The sequence below is a fragment of the Neurospora tetrasperma genome (assembly GCF_000213175.1).
Source record: "Neurospora tetrasperma FGSC 2508 unplaced genomic scaffold NEUTE1scaffold_1, whole genome shotgun sequence".
NCBI classification, from domain to species: domain Eukaryota; kingdom Fungi; phylum Ascomycota; class Sordariomycetes; order Sordariales; family Sordariaceae; genus Neurospora; species Neurospora tetrasperma.
The window spans coordinates 593,310-611,218 of record NW_009799099.1 but is presented as its reverse complement, the minus strand read 5'-3'; the positions used below and the strand labels follow the sequence as shown (position 1 = coordinate 611,218).

Here is a 17,909-nt window from a genome sequence, read left to right as displayed (position 1 = left end):
CCCGGTCTTGCGCTACCTCGTCCATACCGCTATTCGGCTTCCTGTTGGATGGTTGTTGTCATTGGAGGACGCTCTCCAGTGATCCAGTCCCCTTCGTCATCCTCGCTCGATATCCCATAGGCTTGTCATCTCACTCTGTCTTGACATTTGCTTGAAGAAGTTGGGCGCCGTTAACCGACCGACTTCGGCATCGAGACTTATACACTTCTTTTTACACTTAGAACTACTACCATAACTACCCTTGGCAACCCTGTCGGCATATCTTTACGACAACCGCGGGCTTCGCACTTCGTTCCCCGAGTACTCGCCTACGATACCCAAACATAATAACGAGCGAGCAGAGGAACGAACGAAACCATGTCTTTCTTTTATCGGTCCTTCGCCAACTCGCTTCTACCGAAGCAGTTGCTTCGCTTTATCTTAGCGCGCCTAGACCTCCTCGACTCCCAGGCACTTGATCTAGATAACCTCAACTTTGCTATTGGGCGAAATACTGTTTTAGAGTTTCGTGATGTTGGACTTATTCTATCCGTATGTGTCGACTCCCACCTTCCACTCTGCCTTCGTACTAACCACCTGCTGCCGCTCCCTTGACAGAAACTTGAAGCCCTCACAAACCTTCCCCCAACGTTCAAGATCCAAAAGGCCAAAGTCCTCCTACTCCGCATCACAATACCGGTCGATATCTACAACAGTCCAATAATAGTCGAGGTTGAAGGCGTCGATACTCGGATACGGGTGGCGTCCAAGCAAGAGCAGGATGAACAAACGGCCAGAAACAAAAAGGGAACACACAAGGACGGCGACGAGGTTGTGCCAACTGCTGCCGACCTAGCTCAGTCTTTTCTGCAGACAGAAATCCCGACTGACGAGCAGAGACGGCTGGAAAAGGCTCTTGCCGAAGAAGCACAGGAGGCGTTATCAGAGTCCATGAGCGACTCCGAAACCGATGACGATGGCTCCTTCGCCACCTTCGGCACTGGCCAAGGCTTGTCACTACCAACGTTCTTGACCAATTTCCTGCAGGGCATTTTGGACAGGCTCCAGATCCGAATCCACAAGGTCACCTTCCAACTCGACATGCAAGTACCCGTCGAACCCGGTCTCTCGACAACAGAACTTGTTACGTTCCAGCTGGCGTTAGACGAGGTCATTGCGGAAGGAGTCACAGCACCTGGACAGCAAAAAGACGGTTCGCCTGCCATAGTACCGAGGGAGGGCAAGCGCCATATTCTTCTGGACAATCTCCGGGCATTCCTGATCACGGAAGCGAACGTGTTTTCTTCTCTCCAACCGACCCAGTCAGCTCAATCCTTGGTGAAACCACAAGGATCAGCACCTCATGATGTACCCTCAACACTTCGTGATATGTTGGGTTCGATGCAGTCATCAGTGGGAGGCCTGGATATGAGCATAAGCCCAGATCAGATGGAAGCCCTGGATATGCTTGCACAGAGCCAATACGAAGTACGAGATAGCGAAGATGCTCTGAATATTCCGTATGAGAGCGACGCTCAGCATCCAGAGGCCGAAGAGAATGTTGCTGGATCTTCGCCTCTCTCAACACCGAGGGTCTCAATGTACCAAGAACATGACACACCAATGCTCCAAGACCATGCCAACTCAGCTATCATGCAACATCAGCCGGAACTTTGGTCGTCCTACGAGCGCGGAATCCGATCAGAACCTTCTCTTCATCCTCCAACAAGTTTTCAACCTCAAACCACGCCCTCTGGTGCTGTGTCTCCGGCTCCCTCTGAGCCTTCTTCGTCTGCCAGTTCGGTACGGTCGGACGACGATACGCCAAGCGCTGATACGGAGGACCTCGCACAGTCACATCTCTACAGTCACGAGGAGGCTGAGAGCATGTACATGAGCGCTTTTTCTGATGCTCATTCGACACTGATGCCAGGAGCTTATATGCCTGGAGGTTGGGGCGCTGAATCGGAAGGGGGCGAGTCAGCCTCCGAGCGAGACCTCTCAACCACCCATCCAGTCGCAGGTGAACCGCAATCATCAACCACTGTTGTCTCGGAACTGGCTAGCCCAACACCTATACCCGAGCAAGACCCAACAGCCCAAGGTTATGAGCCACAGCATGAAGATACTTCCACACCACGTGGGATTACGAGGATGGTAAAGGAGATCGTATCATTGGACTCCATATCTGTCTATGTCCCTTCAACGAGAAAGCAGGTTCTGGCACCAGTCACCAATCTTGCAAAGTCAAATCCTAACCTTCCAGGAGCGTTTTCGGTTCACCAATCATTTCACAGTAGTACTACGGATCAGTCGACGCTTTTAACCCCAGAGAACCTAAAAGAAGATCGCCAGGATGAGGCTATCGAAATCGTTCTCAAGCCTCTGACACTCCGGTTCGACTCGTCAGTGGGATTCTTGCTCGCTATGGTTGTTACACGGCTCCTGGAAGCGTTCAAAGGGTCTTCAGACGAGGCGACAGAAGTCAAGCCTTCAAGTACCGAATCGATTTTACCTGACATCAAGGTTTGCTTGGAGCAAATTACGATGCAGTTTCTGGAGGAGCTGACTGGTGTGGCCGACTCTGCAAAGAGGATATACGAGACACAAAAACCCGATTTCGGCTCAGATGTCCTCCTTGAGGCGAGTCTTACGAACTTGAACGCCTTTACGCACCAGTCCGGATCGCAAACAGAAGTAAACGTCAGCATCGAGAAGTTCGCGTTCAATTACGCCGATGAAGCCATCGTCTCGTTCACTGGCGAGGCTGATTTGTTCCAATCCACAGCAACTGTTGATATGCTATCTGTTGGGAAGGATATCGCAGTCAAGGCCACCATCACACCAGATGTGACTCGGGTTGACGTCAAAACACTACCGCTCTACCTAAAGCTCGATTTACAGAGGTTAGACGAGACTTTCAGCTGGTTTGGGGGGCTGAGCGGTTTCCTCAATATGGGAGCGTCAGAGGACTCCGTAGCAAAGGCAGTACAGATACCAGCGAAGCCCCCACAAAAGACGCGGGGCGTCCGATTCGAAACCCCGATTGATCCTATGGAGAAGCGGTCAGGGAGCAAGATTGATGTACGCATCAATGGCGTGCACGTGGACGTGATCGGCAAAGACTGCAGGGCAGTCCTGAACACGAGCGCTCTCAAGCTCGTACACCGCGAAGAGGCAATTGCCGCTGTGCTTAAAACGATCAGGCTCTCCGGGCCCTACGTAAAGAATTCCCATGCTAGGGCGCCAGTCCTACTCGAGTTGGATAGTACAAGGCTGGACTACATCTTGACACCTCGGACCAGGGACCTCGAACGGCTTCTTGAGCTTATTACTCCCTCAAAGGTCAAGTTCGACGAGGACGAAGATGAGATTATGGTGGATACTCTGCTAAGGCAGAGGAGGAAGGGGGGAGTTCTTGGGCTAGAAGTTAAGAACTTCAAAGTAAGGGCGGGCAACTTGGCTTTGCTTGATTGTATCCCGAGTTTGGTGGAGGATCTTGCCAAGCTAGGGACGGTCGCAAAGTATTTGCCCGAGGATGACAGGCCTGGGCTGCTTACGCTTGGGCAGGTCACAAACGTGGATTGTGAAGTCGACGTTGGAGGCAGGTTCGGAGTTGTAAACGCGCGTTTGACAAACCTTGAGCTCGCCCAGATCACGGTGCCGTCGTTGGTGGCTGTCGCGGTTGGCGGTATTACGGTCAATCGGAACGAGAACAGCCCGATCGAGGAGGAGCTGGTTAGCACTTCCACTACCCATGCTCCGGGTTCCTCAAATGCGCCCGTCTTGATGATGCGCATGATCGACGATATCGAACCGGTGTTGAAGATCAAGTTGTTCGGATTGAATGTGGATTACCGGGTACCGACAATTATGGACGTGCTGGGGCTCATTCAGGAAGACACCACTCCAGAGGAATTTGAGGCCAACTTGACTGCGTCTGTTGCGAACCTTGGAGGCCAGGCGACTGCTGCGCTGAGAAGACAAGATACGCCAGAGAGCCCACTGGTGGAAAAGGAGTTCAAGCCCATCAAGCTTGATGTAGCTTTCCGCGACTGTGTTGTTGGCCTCAATCCTCTTGGTCAGGATTCGAAGCTGGCTATCGTACTGGCGGACTCGCATCTGGAAGCCATACCGGGCAAGGACAGCACGCTTGACGCCACAGCAACCTTGAAGAAGGCGTGCATTCTTCTCATTGACGATGTGAAAACCCTGCAAGACGTCCAGATCAACGCACGAGGACGCGCTCCAGCTATGAGCACTCCTCAGGCTCTTGAGCTATGCAGCAAGGGATTCGTCAGCATTTGCGAGATATCATCTGCAAAAGCCGTCGTCAAGGTTGGCAAAGACGAGAATGGGGAATCCCACATAGAGGTGTCTGTCCGCGATGACTTGCTTGTTCTCGAGACTTGTGCGGACTCAACGCAGACGCTCATCTCGTTGGCCAACGCACTCACGCCACCTACTCCCCCTAGCAAGGAAATCAAGTACAGGACGTCCGTGTTGCCTGTTGAGGATCTGTTCGCGTCTATTACCCCTGACGCGTTTGGAAGAGCGGAGGGCGAGTATGACTTTGACAATGACTTTGCGGGTGCTCAGGGCATCGAGTGTGGCAATGAAGACGATGATGACTACTATGGCATAGGAAGCACGGAGCATCTCGAAGTCCAGTCAGAGGGGTATGGTGTCGCGGAGGAGTTGTTCGATGCTACGAACAGTTCGCTACTCGGCGATATTGAGGTGGAGAATACGAATGACGGCATGCTGGTTAGCACTGCAAACCTTGACGTGCCTCCGGCCAGCAGCCAGAGTGAGAGTGACTTGGATATTCAGGAGAATTACTTCTCTTCTGAACCAGTCAAGAACACAACGCTCCGCTGGAACTCGAGGAAAAACCTTTACGATCAGTCGAGTGATGCCAAGGTCTTCAAGAGCCCTCTCGTCATCTGCGTTCGGGATGTTCATGTCATCTGGAATTTGTATGATGGTTACGACTGGGTTCGCACCAGGGAGATTATCACCAAGGCGGTCCAGGATGTGGAGGCTAAGGCGTACGAACGTAAAGCCCGAGCTGACCGTCACACTTATGAGGATGAAGGAGATGAAGAATCGGTCGTTGATGACTGCTTGTTCAACTCCATATATATCGCGGTGGGACCCAACGGTGACCCGAGTAACCTTAGACGGGCTATCAACCAGGAATTGCAGTATCAGGACACCACCACCGAAACCGAGTCCGTCGCCACCACGGCATTCACCACCTCGACTGTCCGCGCTTCAGGACAGCGTCAATCGCGGCCAAGAGGCAAGACGCTGAAGCTTAGCCGCAGCAAGAACCACAAGATCACGTTCGAACTAAAGGGCGTCAACATCGATGTAGTGACCTTCCCACCCGGCAACGAGACCATCAATACCATCGATGTTCGCATCCACGACTTGGACGTCTTTGACCACATCCGGACTTCAACATGGAAGAAGTTCGCCATGTATGACATCGACGCCGGCGAACGGGAGCTTAGTAAGCACATGGTCCATCTTGAGGTGCTCAATGTCAAGCCTGTCCCGGACTTGCCGGCTACGGAGCTCGTGGTCAAGGTTAACATACTTCCACTGAGACTCCATGTCGACCAGGACGCTTTGGACTTCATCACGAGGTTCTTTGAGTTCAAGGATGAGACGCAGCCTATCCATCAATCGTCGAGCGATGTACCGTTTATTCAGCGCTGCGAGGTCGGTGATGTGCCAGTGCGGTTGGACTTCAAGCCGAAGCGGGTTGACTATGCCGGGCTAAGGTCTGGTCACACGACAGAATTTATGAACTTTGTCATCCTTGAGGATTCCAGGCTGGTGTTGAGACATGTTATACTTTATGGCGTCTCCGGATTTGATAAGCTGGGCAAGAAGCTCAACGACATCTGGACCGCCGACGTCAAGTCGACTCAACTTCCTGGTGTCCTTGCCGGCGTGGCGCCCGTTCGCTCGCTCGTTAATGCCGGATCGGGCTTCAAGGACCTCATTGAGATACCCATCCGGGAGTATAAGAAGGACGGTCGAATCTTCCGCAGCATCGGTAAAGGAGCTACAGCGTTCGCAAAGACAACGGGCACCGAAGTCGTCAAACTCGGTGCCAAACTCGCCATTGGCACTCAATACGCCCTTCAGGGCGCAGAAGGCATGCTGGCCAAGAACCCACCCAACTATAACCACGCCGGTCCATCCTCTTCCTCCGCCGGCGTACCAGCCGGAGTAGACTACGAAGTCTGGGACGAAGAGGACTTTGGAGATCACCACACACCCAAGGCAATCAGTCTGTACGCCGACCAACCATTAGGTATCATGCAAGGCATGCGTGGTGCCTACGCCAGCTTATCTCGGGATATTGCCATTGCCAGAGACGCCATCATTGCGGTGCCCACTGAAGTGATGGAGAGCTCGAGCGCACAGGGAGCGGCGAAGGCAGTGCTGATGCAGGCGCCGACGATTTTGTTTAGGCCGGCGATCGGAGTGTCCAAGGCGATTGGGCAGACGTTGTTGGGAGCGACGAATGCGTTGGATCCGAATCATCGGAAGAGGATTGAGGCGGTGAGTTTCATTGTCCCTTTTTGACCTGGTATGTAAAGTGATTTTGTGCTTACTGGTGTGATAATACAGAAATACAAGAAGCATTAAGCGTAGGGCAGCAGCAGCAGCAGCGACGGCCCTTGCAATCTCTGTCAAACACGGTTATAGGTATGGAATCACGGAATGTATGAGCGATACGGCTATTGAGGGTTATGTTGTTTTATTGAGGTCTGAATGACCATGGAAGCAACGAAACGATATTACTGTTTCCGTTTGACAAGAGGAAAGACTCTTCGTTTTCCATTCTTCTTGTCATGGATATCAACAAGCATGAAACGCATGACATCAAGGTAGTCACCTGTGGTATGGCTTTTTTTTTTTTTTTTTTTTTTTTTTTTTTTTTTTCGCTGCTCCCCTCTTATGCTGGTTAGGTTTTAGGGTTTCATGCTATGGGTTGCTTTCGCCGCTATGGATCGGTCGGTTGGGTACACGGGGCAGCAGCAGATGCATCATCATCATCATTATCATCATCGTGTTTTGTTCTTTATGATTATTATTTAGTATCACAGGTATGGTATATCACACACGAACAGACACACAAGCAGAAAGACAGACAAATGGAATATAGAACAGATAAGAACAACATAAGGAAAGATGGAATGCAGTGTACTATCATTGATCATGTTCCGATCTTTTGCTGAAGGAGCATGACCATGACAGACCATACTCATAAGGTGAATATCCGAAAAAAAACAACAACCAAGAAAGAAAGGTCCGCTGGCTCAATGGCAGAGCGTCTGACTACGAATCAGGAGGTTCCAGGTTCGACCCCTGGGTGGATCGAGATTTCGAAATGCTCTTCAGAAACTGAAGTCGTTCTTTTTCCTTTTCCTTTTTTTTTTTTGTTTTTGTTTTTTTCCCTTTGCTGTGGGGCTGATGGGTGGCATGGGTCATCCTTGTGTGGAATATAGCTACCCATGGCGGGAGCTGTGGATCTCATCGTCCATCGATACTGTAGCTGACGGTCAAGTCAAATAGATGTATACGTAGCCAGCTTCTTTTCTTTGGTCCATAATATGTTACTGCGAGTAAGTATATGGACGATTGTGTCTGTTTTTTTTCTATGATGCTTATCAATATATGTAAGTATGTCCATTGGAAAGCTTTTTGCTGGCTTAGTCTATTTTATTTGTATCCATGTGTAGTTCAGTCCAACCAAGCCGGACGTTCCGAACCCATTAATAAACTCCAACCCAATTCAACCCAGAGATCTAAATACCTCTGTGGTTTCAATCTTATGTTCATTTCATCGTACATGTACATACACCAAGTCCTCTACACTTTTTCTACTACGCCACGCAGATCTAGACAGGAGTCAAGGAGGAAAAGAGTTCCAAGTCTAAGCCTCAATCTCATCATCTCCCCATCCGGCCTCCTTGGCTTGGTGCTGCTGCTGCTGCTGCTTCGCGCTAACACTCCCGCCACCAACCACCCTACCCCCAACCTTCCTCTTGACCCTGCACCGCATACCAATCTCCTCGTCAAAGATGAACTGCCAGAGCACATGCGTCCAGCTCCGGTGCTGCGGCAGCCCCTCGTAGAACTCGGACGCGATCTCGTACAGCTTGGGCAGCCGCGTCCAGGGGATCGCAGGGAAATCGTGGTGTTCGTTGTGCAGTCCCACATTATACGTGACCCAGTTCAGCGGGCCGTAGTAGCTGAACGTCTCCGGGACGGGGATCTTGTTGTCCGGGTTGCGGGCTTCGGGCGTGATCTTCTCGTAGACGTAGTGTTCGGCGATGAAGTGGCCTGCCGTGGGGTGCAGGCTGCCGGCGAGGAAGGAGCTGAGTAAAAAGTAGAGGAGGGAGTTGGCGGTGAAGAGGGAGTCGGGCAGCAAGAAAACAATGGCGTAGTCGAAGAAGAGCTGAATGGTCAGGTTGAGCCAGTGCACCCAGGTGAAGGGCACGCGGTAGATGGCCATGGGGCGCAGGGCGTAGAAGAAGATTTGGAAGGTGCAGAAGAAGGCTTTGCCGAGGATGGAGTCGAGGAAGAGGGCTTCGAAGGCGGTGGGCAGGTCGGTGTCGAGACCGTCGACGCCGAGGGATTTGTGATGGGTTAGGTGGTAGGGCTGTTGGGTAAGAAGTGTGTTAGTTGGATGCTCGTAATATACACTAGAAGAACAGGAAAGAGAGAGGGTAATGAGGAGGTAAACGTACCCGGAAAGAAGCACTATAGGGCACGGCGATAGGTAAGTTGGCGACAATGGCAAATAGCCTGTTGGCGGTAGGCGAGCGGAAGGCCAGGTTGTGGGAGATCTCGTGGATGGCCAGGAAGAGGTTCTGGTTGCAAGTGGCGCCGAAGACGTAGGCTGTGAGCCAGAACTTCCACGAGAAGAAGGAGGTGTCGCGCAGAAGGTGGGCGAGCAGGAACTGGAGCGACACGACGCCGAGGACAACCCATTTCGTTAGGGGTTCGGGACCGCAGAGCTTGGTGACCTGTTGAACCACACGGTCAGTATACAAGATGTTTATCATGTTGGAAACGGGAGTATGAGTGGCCTGACTGACCTCTGGATGCGCCTTGATGATGGCCATACGACGTGTTCGGTGCGGTTCCTCGGTGTAAGTCCAGAAGAAGTCCTTCTCGAGAGCATCATTCTGGTCGCCGGCGCCGGCGCTGGCAGAGGAGGAGGAGGAGGAGGAGGTGTCTAGCTTTCCATTTTGTTGTTGTTTCCTTTGCGTGGACGACGAGTCCGTTGTGGCCGTCGTTACTGCGGAGGCGGCCATGACCGAGATATGTTGTCGGTTGTATAGCTTCCTTCGGAACTCGTGGGGAGGGAAAGATATTCGTGTATGAAGTTCCCACAAGACAGACAGGTCCAGCTTTTCCAAAAAAAAAAAAAAAAGATGTGGAAAAGAAGGTGTAGGAGAGAGAAGGATGGTGAAATTGGAAATTCAGGGTCCAACTCGAACCACTTTCTTCAGTAGCACCACGCTGCCAACGCCCACTCTCGTCCCGATCTCCTTATCTGTCTGTTTACTTGTACACGCGGGGGATCCACCTGGACACCACCTCCACGCACTGCAGGCAGTGGCAACCAAGCCTGGAGCGTCTTGGCGAACGGTGGGCATCCAGGGGTAGTTTGACAGTGGACGAACAGTGGACAGTCCAGTGGTTCACCGCTGTCCCACACAATTGACAATTCGCCCCCGTGGATGGAGGTACGGACGAGAATGGCCCAAGCTCCCGGGCTGCAGTTGCTGTGCCCCCCTGAGCTGCCATACCCCTGAAATATCCAAACAGTTGGTTGTCGTCTCGGTGGTTCATCGAGTGGTGATCTGATATGTACCCAACATCATGCCAGCAAAAGTAGAAAGTGGTTCGGTTCTCAGCCAGATATTCTCGTTACAGGCTCAGAGCCACTGTGTTTACTATGTAAGCACATGATGGCTTTCATCAACTTGTCCCATCGATTGAGGATTTTGCAGACAAAGGTAGTAAGTATGTGCATCATTTGGGTTGTTGAAGTCATCACGAAAAGGTTGTTGGATTTTTCAGATCCTCAAATATTCACCGAGACATGCTCAAGTCGAAACCCAATGGCATTAGATCTCTATTAACGTGTATCATATAGTCGGTACATAAATCCTATATAAAATCAAGCCGCCTGCTCTATAACTCCTCATGCTCGTGCCCCTCATGATCATGATCATGGTCATGCATCACTGGCTGATCAGGCCGTCCGCTGTCCTTGTGTAGGTCAACGCCAATCTTCCCCCTCCACTTCTCAAATAACGCCCGGAACTCCTTCTCCATATCGCTTTCCATCTGGTCTGGCAGCACCACTGCATACTCGACGTAGAGGTTTCCGTATTCCGTCTGGTGGTAAACGCTGTCTCCATGCTCATGCCACTTGGGCATACCCTCGCCTGGTATCGTATCGACCTGACCAGGCTGTACCACCTCGCCTTGTTTCCTTCCCAGCCTAACCACATGTCCATCCAGATGTGTAACGTTTCTTGTCCAGTCACCCATCCACGCCTCCCGGAGGCTGATAATCTCTTTCCAGAACAAGTCGTCACCCTTCCTCCTAAAGTAGATACCGTCGAGGTGATTCGGGTTGTTTTCCTCAGGGTTTGGACTTGGCTCCTTCTCCACGACGGTAACGATCAAATCACCGGCAACATGATCCGGGCTCTCGTCCGCCTCGTTCTCGTATACGATCCTTGACCCTTCGGCCATACCACGCTCAACCTTCACTTCAACCGTCGCCAACTTGCGTATTACCCTCGTTCCCTGGCACACGGGGCACTTGTGCTTTATGCTCTTGCCCTTTCCGCCGCACTTGTCGCACTGCATCTGCATTTGCTGGATCATACCCGGCGCCAGTTGGTGTCTAACGATGCGAATGCCGTGGCCACCACAGGCGTCGCAGGTATCGACATGTTTATCCGCCGCTCCCGTGCCCTCGCACTCCTCGCAGATCTGTTGCTTTTCCCATAGAAACTCGGTAGTATGCCCGTTGTAGAAATCGACGAGGGGGATGCCCACTTTGAGCTCGACGTTGGGACCGCGTCGCTGGCCGGGCTGGTTGCCAAAGTGACCGCCGCCACCAAAGAAGCGGGAGAAAAGATCAAAGGGGTCGTGATGTTGGCCGCCGCCTTGCTTGCGCTGCTTGAGGCCGTCGTAACCATATTGGTCGTAGATCTTGCGGGATTCGGGGTCGATGAGGGCTTCGTAGGCTTCTGAGACTTCGACGAACTTGTCGTGGGCTGTTGAGTCGCCTCTGTTGGAAGTGAGCGTTAGTGGGTGACCATCGGGAAGGGGGAGGGTAGAGAGGCAGAGATAGATAGAGAACGTACGGGTTCTTGTCGGGATGGTATTTCTTGGACAATTGGCGGTAGGCCGACTTGATTTGCTTGTCCGAGGCCTGCTTGTCGAGGCCAAGAACCTTGTAGTAGTCCTCAACACCAAGTGCAAACTGCGCAAGTGTTAAGAGAGCCAGCAAGGCTCCCTTTTTGAACCACATGGTGATCTCTGTTGCTGTGTGCTTCCTGAACAAGATAGATTAATCAATGATGAGAAAGATTAAGGTAAAGAACGACTAGAATTACACTAGAGTGTCGAGGGCATTCCACGTCAGTGACCGACGTGGTGACTGCGAAAAGTGTCACGATGGGGGAATTAGGTTGTCGAGGCCGAAAAGGTACCTGGAAGTATGGAAGATTCCACTTATACATTTGGCGATAAACAGTCCAGCACCAGATAATGCCACCTGGTCGCTACCAAAGCATGTTAGCTGATTGGACGGAAGGAATCACCGAACCCCTGGTCGCTGAAGCTCAAGCACATGCCTAGTGTAACCCCCCGGGGCAAGCTGAACGTAGCGGGACGAGACAGTGCAGCAGGTCGATAAGATAAGGATTTCAGTGCTTCAGTTGGTTACCTACTGTCGACAGTTCAGTGATGCCTTCGTCCAACTGAAGGTTCTCAGTTTCCATGTTCGCCTCCCATCCCAGGCAGGGCATCACCAACCAAATCTGGTCAACAAACACAGAGTCACTGTCGCAGTTGGTCGAACAAATACACCACACCAATGGCGTCAAAACGATATGCCTTCGTCCCCATGGACGATGAGCCTGCTGCTCCATCCAAGAGCGACAGGAAAGACCGAGACAGAGACAGCAAAAGGGACAGGAAACGCGATCGATCCAGGTCGCCGCGCCGACACAAGAGTAGGCGACCCGATGACAGCGACTCTACCCGACGCCGGTCCCGCTCGCGATCACCACGCAAGGACGACAGCCGATCAGACTCGAGACGCGATCGCGAAGACCCCAAGATGTCAGATCTCAGACTCAAGTCCCGATACGACTACCTGAAGAAGAGAGAGGCCGAGAAGCTTGCCCTCCTACGAAAACAAGTCGCTGAGGAAACTGCCGAGTTGCGATCCGGTGTTCGTCTGTCTGAAAAGGAAAAGGCCGAATTTGCGAGAAACCGGGAAATTCTGCGCCTGGCCGAGGAGCGAGCACGCATTGACGACTACCAAGACGGCTATCGCCTACCGGACCAATATGGCACCGACACCAAGAAGAAAGAGGAGGCTCTATACCAACGCCATGTCGAGAGAGACGAGTATGGTAACGAAAAGATGGTTACCGAATACGACGAGTGGGAGCGCGAGCAGACCGTCAAGGCCAAGGCGCAAATCGCATCGCGCGGCGAGCGCGAAGATGGGGGAGAATACGACTTCTTGCTGGACGAGGATGCCATCAACTTTGTCCGTGATGCTGCGGCCAAGTTTATACAACCCACCGACGGCCTAACGCCGGAGCAGAGGATCTTGAAGGAGAAGATCGAGGCGGCCGAGAGAGCGGCCAAGTCGATACAAGAAGTGCGCAAGAGTCTTCCCGTCTATGCTTACCGAGATGCTTTTCTGGATGCCATCAAGGAGTACCAGGTTCTTATTCTTGTTGGTGAGACTGGTTCGGGAAAGACAACACAAATCCCCCAATATCTCCACGAGGCTGGATATACTGAGGGCGGCATGAAGGTTGCCTGCACCCAGCCGCGTCGTGTTGCTGCCATGAGTGTTGCCGCTCGTGTGGCTGATGAAATGGGAGTCAAGGTTGGAAGGGAAGTCGGTTACTCGATCCGTTTCGAGGACTGTACAAGCGACAAGACCATTCTCAAATATATGACGGATGGTATGCTTCTGAGAGAAATGGTTACGTCGCCAACACTGGAGGGTTACTCGGCCATCATGATCGACGAAGCCCACGAGAGAACAGTCCATACCGATATTCTACTAGCTCTCATCAAGGATCTCACTAGGGCGAGGCCGGATTTGAAGCTCATCATTTCTTCTGCGACACTTAACGCCGAGAAGTTCAGCACGTACTTTGATGATGCGCCCATCTTCAACGTGCCCGGTCGTGTCCATCCGGTCGACGTATACTACACTTCAGCACCAGAGAGTAACTACCTAGAAGCCAGTTTGGTGACAGTGTTCCAGATCCATGCTACACAGCCAGAGGGCGGTATCCTAGTGTTCCTCACTGGTCAAGAGGAGATTGACAAGGCGTGCGAGCGAGTAGAAGAGATCAAAAAGAAACTGGGGGGTCGAGTACCCGAAATTATACCTCTACCCATCTACGCCAACATGCCCTCGGAGCTTCAGGCCAAGATCTTTGAGCCGACACCACCAGGGGCTAGAAAGGTGGTCTTCTCGACCAACATTGCTGAAACATCCCTTACCATTGACGGTATCGTCTATGTCATCGACTGCGGCTACGTCAAGGAGAACACCTTCAGTCCCGTCGGCACAACAGGGCAGTCCACGCTCGCCGTTGTGCCGTGCTCACGAGCGGCTGCGAACCAGCGTATGGGTCGTGCCGGTCGTGTCCGTCCAGGAAAATGCTTCCGTCTGTATACCAAATTTGCTTACCTCTCTGAAATGGACGAGTCACCGACACCCGAAATCCAACGAACTTCGTTATCGAGCGTTGTCCTCCAACTCAAAGCGCTCGGTATCGAAGATCTTTTGAGTTTTGACTTCCTTGACCCCCCACCAACCGAACTCCTCATCAAGTCCCTCAACATGCTCTACGCCTTGGGAGCCCTCAACTCCGCCGGCCAACTTACCCGCGTCGGCCGGCAAATGGGCGAATTCCCCGCCGAACCGATGCTAGCCAAGGCGCTCATCGCTGCCACGGCCGAGGGCTGCGTCGACGAGATGCTCACCATTGTGTCCATGCTCGGCGAAGTAGCCACTCTGTTCTTCCGCCCCAAGGACAAGAAGGTGCACGCCGATAGCGCGCGCGCCCGCTTCACTGTCAAGGACGGCGGCGACCACTTGACGCTCTTGAATGTCTACAACCAGTGGGTCGACGCCGATTACTCCCCCATCTGGGCCAAGGAGAACTTCCTCACCCAGCGTTCGCTCACCCGCGCTCGTGACGTGCGCGACCAGCTCGCCAAGCTGTGCGATCGCGTCTTGGAAGGGTCCACATCTACCTGTGGCGGAGTCTCCAACATGCAGCCCATCCTACGGGCGCTCACAGCAGCCTTCTTCCTCAATGCCGCCAGGCTAAATCGAGGCGGAGATGGATACAGGACGCTGAAGAATAACATGACGGTGTATGTACACCCGAGCTCGGTGGTCAAGGGGATGGACCCACCACCAAAGGTTATCATTTATCATGAGCTGGTGGTGACGACGAAGGAGTTTGTGAGGAGTGTGATTCCGATTGACCCGAAGTGGTTGACGGAGTTTGGTGGGCATTATTATGATGCTAAGGATGTGGAGAGTATGACGGTCAAAAAGTTGCCTAAGGAGAGGAAATACTGATGGGTAGAAATGATAGTGAGTGGTTGGAAGTCTGTTTTGTTTGTCTCAAAAGCGAATGGCATATGGGGACATGGCGTTTGGAGCGTTTTTGGGAAACTTCCGTTGGTGATTAGGGGTTTGTTTACTTGCAACTACATTTGGTAGCTACTGGTGATCAGTACTCAAGAACTCACGCACAGTTGTATCAAAGCAATGAAAACAGAATGACAAATATCTGATTCGAACTTGACTTGACAGTGAAAGCAATCAACACGTTGAGGTCCTTTCCAGGTGAAATCATGTCTTCCATATCTCGGTCGGACTTCTCACAGACCACAGCTTACAAAGCCAGAGTTACCAAATTTCGCCCCACCATTCTCATTCAACCCCACTAAAACTTCTCATTGTTCCTTCATCACCATATCGTCAACAACCATTCATACATCAACCAACCACTGCAGTTAAAAGCTTCTCAGTCAAACGCGTGTGTATACCGCATCTACGAACTCAGTATCACCTACCACATACAAATCAAACCACACATATCAACACCCATTCATCAAAAATGTCAGCATCCCACACCCGCCAACCACCAGCAACCGTCGATGACCCCTTCGACTTTGAAAACTCCCTCCTCAACCTCGAAGAAGATTTCTACCAACAAGGCTACGCCCAAGGCGTCTCCGACGGCGCCAAGGCCGGCCGCACCGAAGGCCGCCAGCTCGGCTTGGAAAAGGGGTTCCAGAAGTTTGTCCAGAGCGGCCGGTTGCATGGCCGAGCCATTGTCTGGGCGAATCGGTTACCGTCCAAGCAGGACGTACGCCGTCATCATCTCCTCCTTCAGCAGCAACAGTCACCGCGAGCCGGTCGACAACAAGAACAACCTCCTCACAGTTTAAGTCAGAGTTTGAGTCAGGAGGAGCAGAGTCCGAGCCAGGAGGAGCAGAGTCAGAGTCAGAGTCAGAGTCAGAGCCAGAGTGAACGTCAAAAAATAGAAGATACCCTAGAAAACCTCACCCTGGGCCCCAACATCAACAAACCCGAAAGGAAAGAAAAGAAAGAAGAGCTACGCCTCTTGCCAAACCACGCCCGTCTAGAAAAACACATCACTACCCTCTTTGCGCTGGTCGAGACCGACACGCTAGCGAAAGAAAACACGGACGAGGCAGTGAATGATTTTGATGATCGACTGAAGAGGGCGCAGGGAAAAGCCAAGATTGTGGAGAGGATGGTGGGGGAGGTGGTGTCGTCGGAGAGGAAGAAGGCGAATCCGAATCCTCCGGCGGCGGCGGCGGCGGCGGCGGCGGCGGTGGTTGGGGGGCCTGGTGAGAGTTCTGGGACTGGGGCTGGAGCAGGAACGGGGACGCCGATTGCGGGTGTGGATTTGGGGAGGATTGGGAATGAGGTTTAGAATAATGATTGAGCTGGGTTTTTGGTAGGCAGGGGGGGGAATAAGGAACTGGGAGGCGAATGAGGCCATATAGGGGGAAGAGAAAGGTTTGAGATGCTGAGGATGTGGTGTCGGGACTTGGGGCCATAGACGTGGAAGTTCTGAGGATGGGAAATATCAAATCGGGGCAGAATACAAAGTGCTGGAGGGTCAGATATGCCAAATCTCATATTTGGGTCATGGCCCAAACGTCAGTTACTCTCAAAAACCGTATTCCCCTTTGGACGTCGAATGCCATAATCTAAGCAAAGTCTATACGTTCCGTCTACCGCTTGCTTGCCTGCTTGCCTGCTATGTACACCAGCCCGAACGTATCTGGTCTCTGTGCTCTTGTTCTGTCTGTAGTTATCCCTCCATCAAAGGTTCTGTGGTCCCTTTTAGCCCATGTGTCCTGCTCACAAGCTCATCTCACTCTTCTTCCACTTAAGAGAACGACCTGCAAGGATAGCTATATCACCAGAGTTAGCACCGTTCCTCTTCCAATCCAAACACACTTTTCCAGGAAAAAGATACTCACGCCTCAGAATAAGAAGGCTCCTCAGCCAACTGATACTTGTAAACATCCCACTTGCCGCCCTCCCCCAGCTTCTCACCACTGGGCAACGGCGGCAGACCTCCCGTCTCCGCCAACACAAGCTTACCAGCCTCCACACCGGTTCCCTCAAAGTACTTGGCCAAACCACCCGTCTTGCCAGCCTCCTGCGCCGCAACCAGCTGCTTGCTCCCGTTCTCGCCCACCAGCTCGACACGGGGGTGGCTCGCGCTGCCAACACTGAGCAAGGCAACAGCCTCGGCCTGGCCCACCACGCTCAGGCGCGGGTAGTTGCGCCGAGCGTCGCGCTTCCAGTACGGGTTGTCGGCGATGTCGCCGGCCGGAATGGTGACGGGATCATCGTAGGCCAAGGGGTCGAGAGAGCCGGGGGACGGATTGCGGTTGTAGGGGACCAAGGGAACGCCGTTGGAGCGGTTAGGGTCGATAGCGAAGGCGCGGCGGATGCGCTCCCAGACGCCGACGGATTGGACAGTGTATTTCTGGAGGGGGTGGGCAAAGGGTAGGTGTTAGTGGTATGTAACTATCACTACTAGTGGAGACGGGGGGTTAGGTAGGTAGGTTACTGTAGGGACATGAGTCGGGTCGGGGACTTTGGATATCGTAGCGCAACCTCTCAAAGTGGAAGGTGTGTTGATTGTGAAAATGCGATTGGAATTGCGAAATTGGAGGACTCACCTGGCTGACGGGCACAACGCCGCCTGCGGTGGTCTTGACCACGCCGGTGACGACTTTGGAAGCCATGGTGGCGGCTGTAGAACCCGTTTGTTATCGTGGTGTAAGTGAACGACGACGAGGTGTGGATTCCGAGGGACGGGAACCACCAAGGATGATGGAGTTCGTGATGCTCTCTCGAGTTGCCAAACGGGAGCTTGGGCTGACAGGCAGGTGACAGGAACAGCTCTGGCGGCTGTCATCCTGATGTGCGACAACGTTGACGTTGGTCCAGGGACGCACGGGCCATTCTTTGTGTCTTGTCTGTCTCTGGTTCAACGAACGGCATCCACCAACAACATCCACACTGCCGCCGGCCGCGTCGT

The 17,909-nt window shown here is 52.6% G+C and overlaps 6 protein-coding genes across 6 annotated transcripts; 3 read left to right on the top strand and 3 right to left on the bottom strand.

Moving 5' to 3' along the window:
• Positions 1-357: 357 nt before the first annotated feature.
• On the top strand, positions 358-6,878 carry NEUTE1DRAFT_127151 (uncharacterized protein; the record flags this gene model as incomplete). The annotated part of the gene is made up of 3 exons (XM_009849258.1): positions 358-531; positions 598-6,561; positions 6,631-6,878. The coding sequence occupies 3 exons, from the start codon at positions 358-360 to the stop codon at positions 6,646-6,648; spliced, it is 6,156 nt and encodes a 2,051-aa protein (XP_009847560.1).
• Positions 6,879-7,634: 756 nt separating this feature from the next.
• On the bottom strand, positions 7,635-9,422 carry NEUTE1DRAFT_56362 (uncharacterized protein; the record flags this gene model as incomplete). The annotated part of the gene is made up of 3 exons (XM_009848913.1): positions 7,635-8,668; positions 8,757-9,035; positions 9,108-9,422. 3 exons carry the CDS (start codon positions 9,324-9,326, stop codon positions 7,940-7,942), a joined length of 1,227 nt encoding a protein of 408 aa, XP_009847215.1.
• Positions 9,423-10,027: 605 nt separating this feature from the next.
• Positions 10,028-11,569, bottom strand: NEUTE1DRAFT_127149 (uncharacterized protein; the record flags this gene model as incomplete). Its single annotated transcript, XM_009849257.1, has 2 exons — positions 10,028-11,326; positions 11,403-11,569. 2 exons carry the CDS (start codon positions 11,567-11,569, stop codon positions 10,213-10,215), a joined length of 1,281 nt encoding a protein of 426 aa, XP_009847559.1.
• Positions 11,570-12,060: 491 nt separating this feature from the next.
• Positions 12,061-15,110, top strand: NEUTE1DRAFT_127148 (uncharacterized protein; the record flags this gene model as incomplete). Its single annotated transcript, XM_009849256.1, has 2 exons — positions 12,061-12,993; positions 13,855-15,110. 2 exons carry the CDS (start codon positions 12,137-12,139, stop codon positions 14,888-14,890), a joined length of 1,893 nt encoding a protein of 630 aa, XP_009847558.1.
• A 200-nt stretch (positions 15,111-15,310) lies between these two features.
• Positions 15,311-16,280, top strand: NEUTE1DRAFT_143685 (uncharacterized protein; the record flags this gene model as incomplete). The annotated part of the gene is made up of 1 exon (XM_009849255.1): positions 15,311-16,280. The coding sequence occupies one exon, from the start codon at positions 15,435-15,437 to the stop codon at positions 16,278-16,280; it is 846 nt and encodes a 281-aa protein (XP_009847557.1).
• Positions 16,281-16,517: 237 nt separating this feature from the next.
• Positions 16,518-17,728, bottom strand: NEUTE1DRAFT_56352 (NADH/ubiquinone oxidoreductase; the record flags this gene model as incomplete). The annotated part of the gene is made up of 3 exons (XM_009848912.1): positions 16,518-16,767; positions 16,837-17,351; positions 17,548-17,728. 3 exons carry the CDS (start codon positions 17,611-17,613, stop codon positions 16,743-16,745), a joined length of 606 nt encoding a protein of 201 aa, XP_009847214.1.
• Between the last annotated feature and the right edge of the window lie 181 nt (positions 17,729-17,909).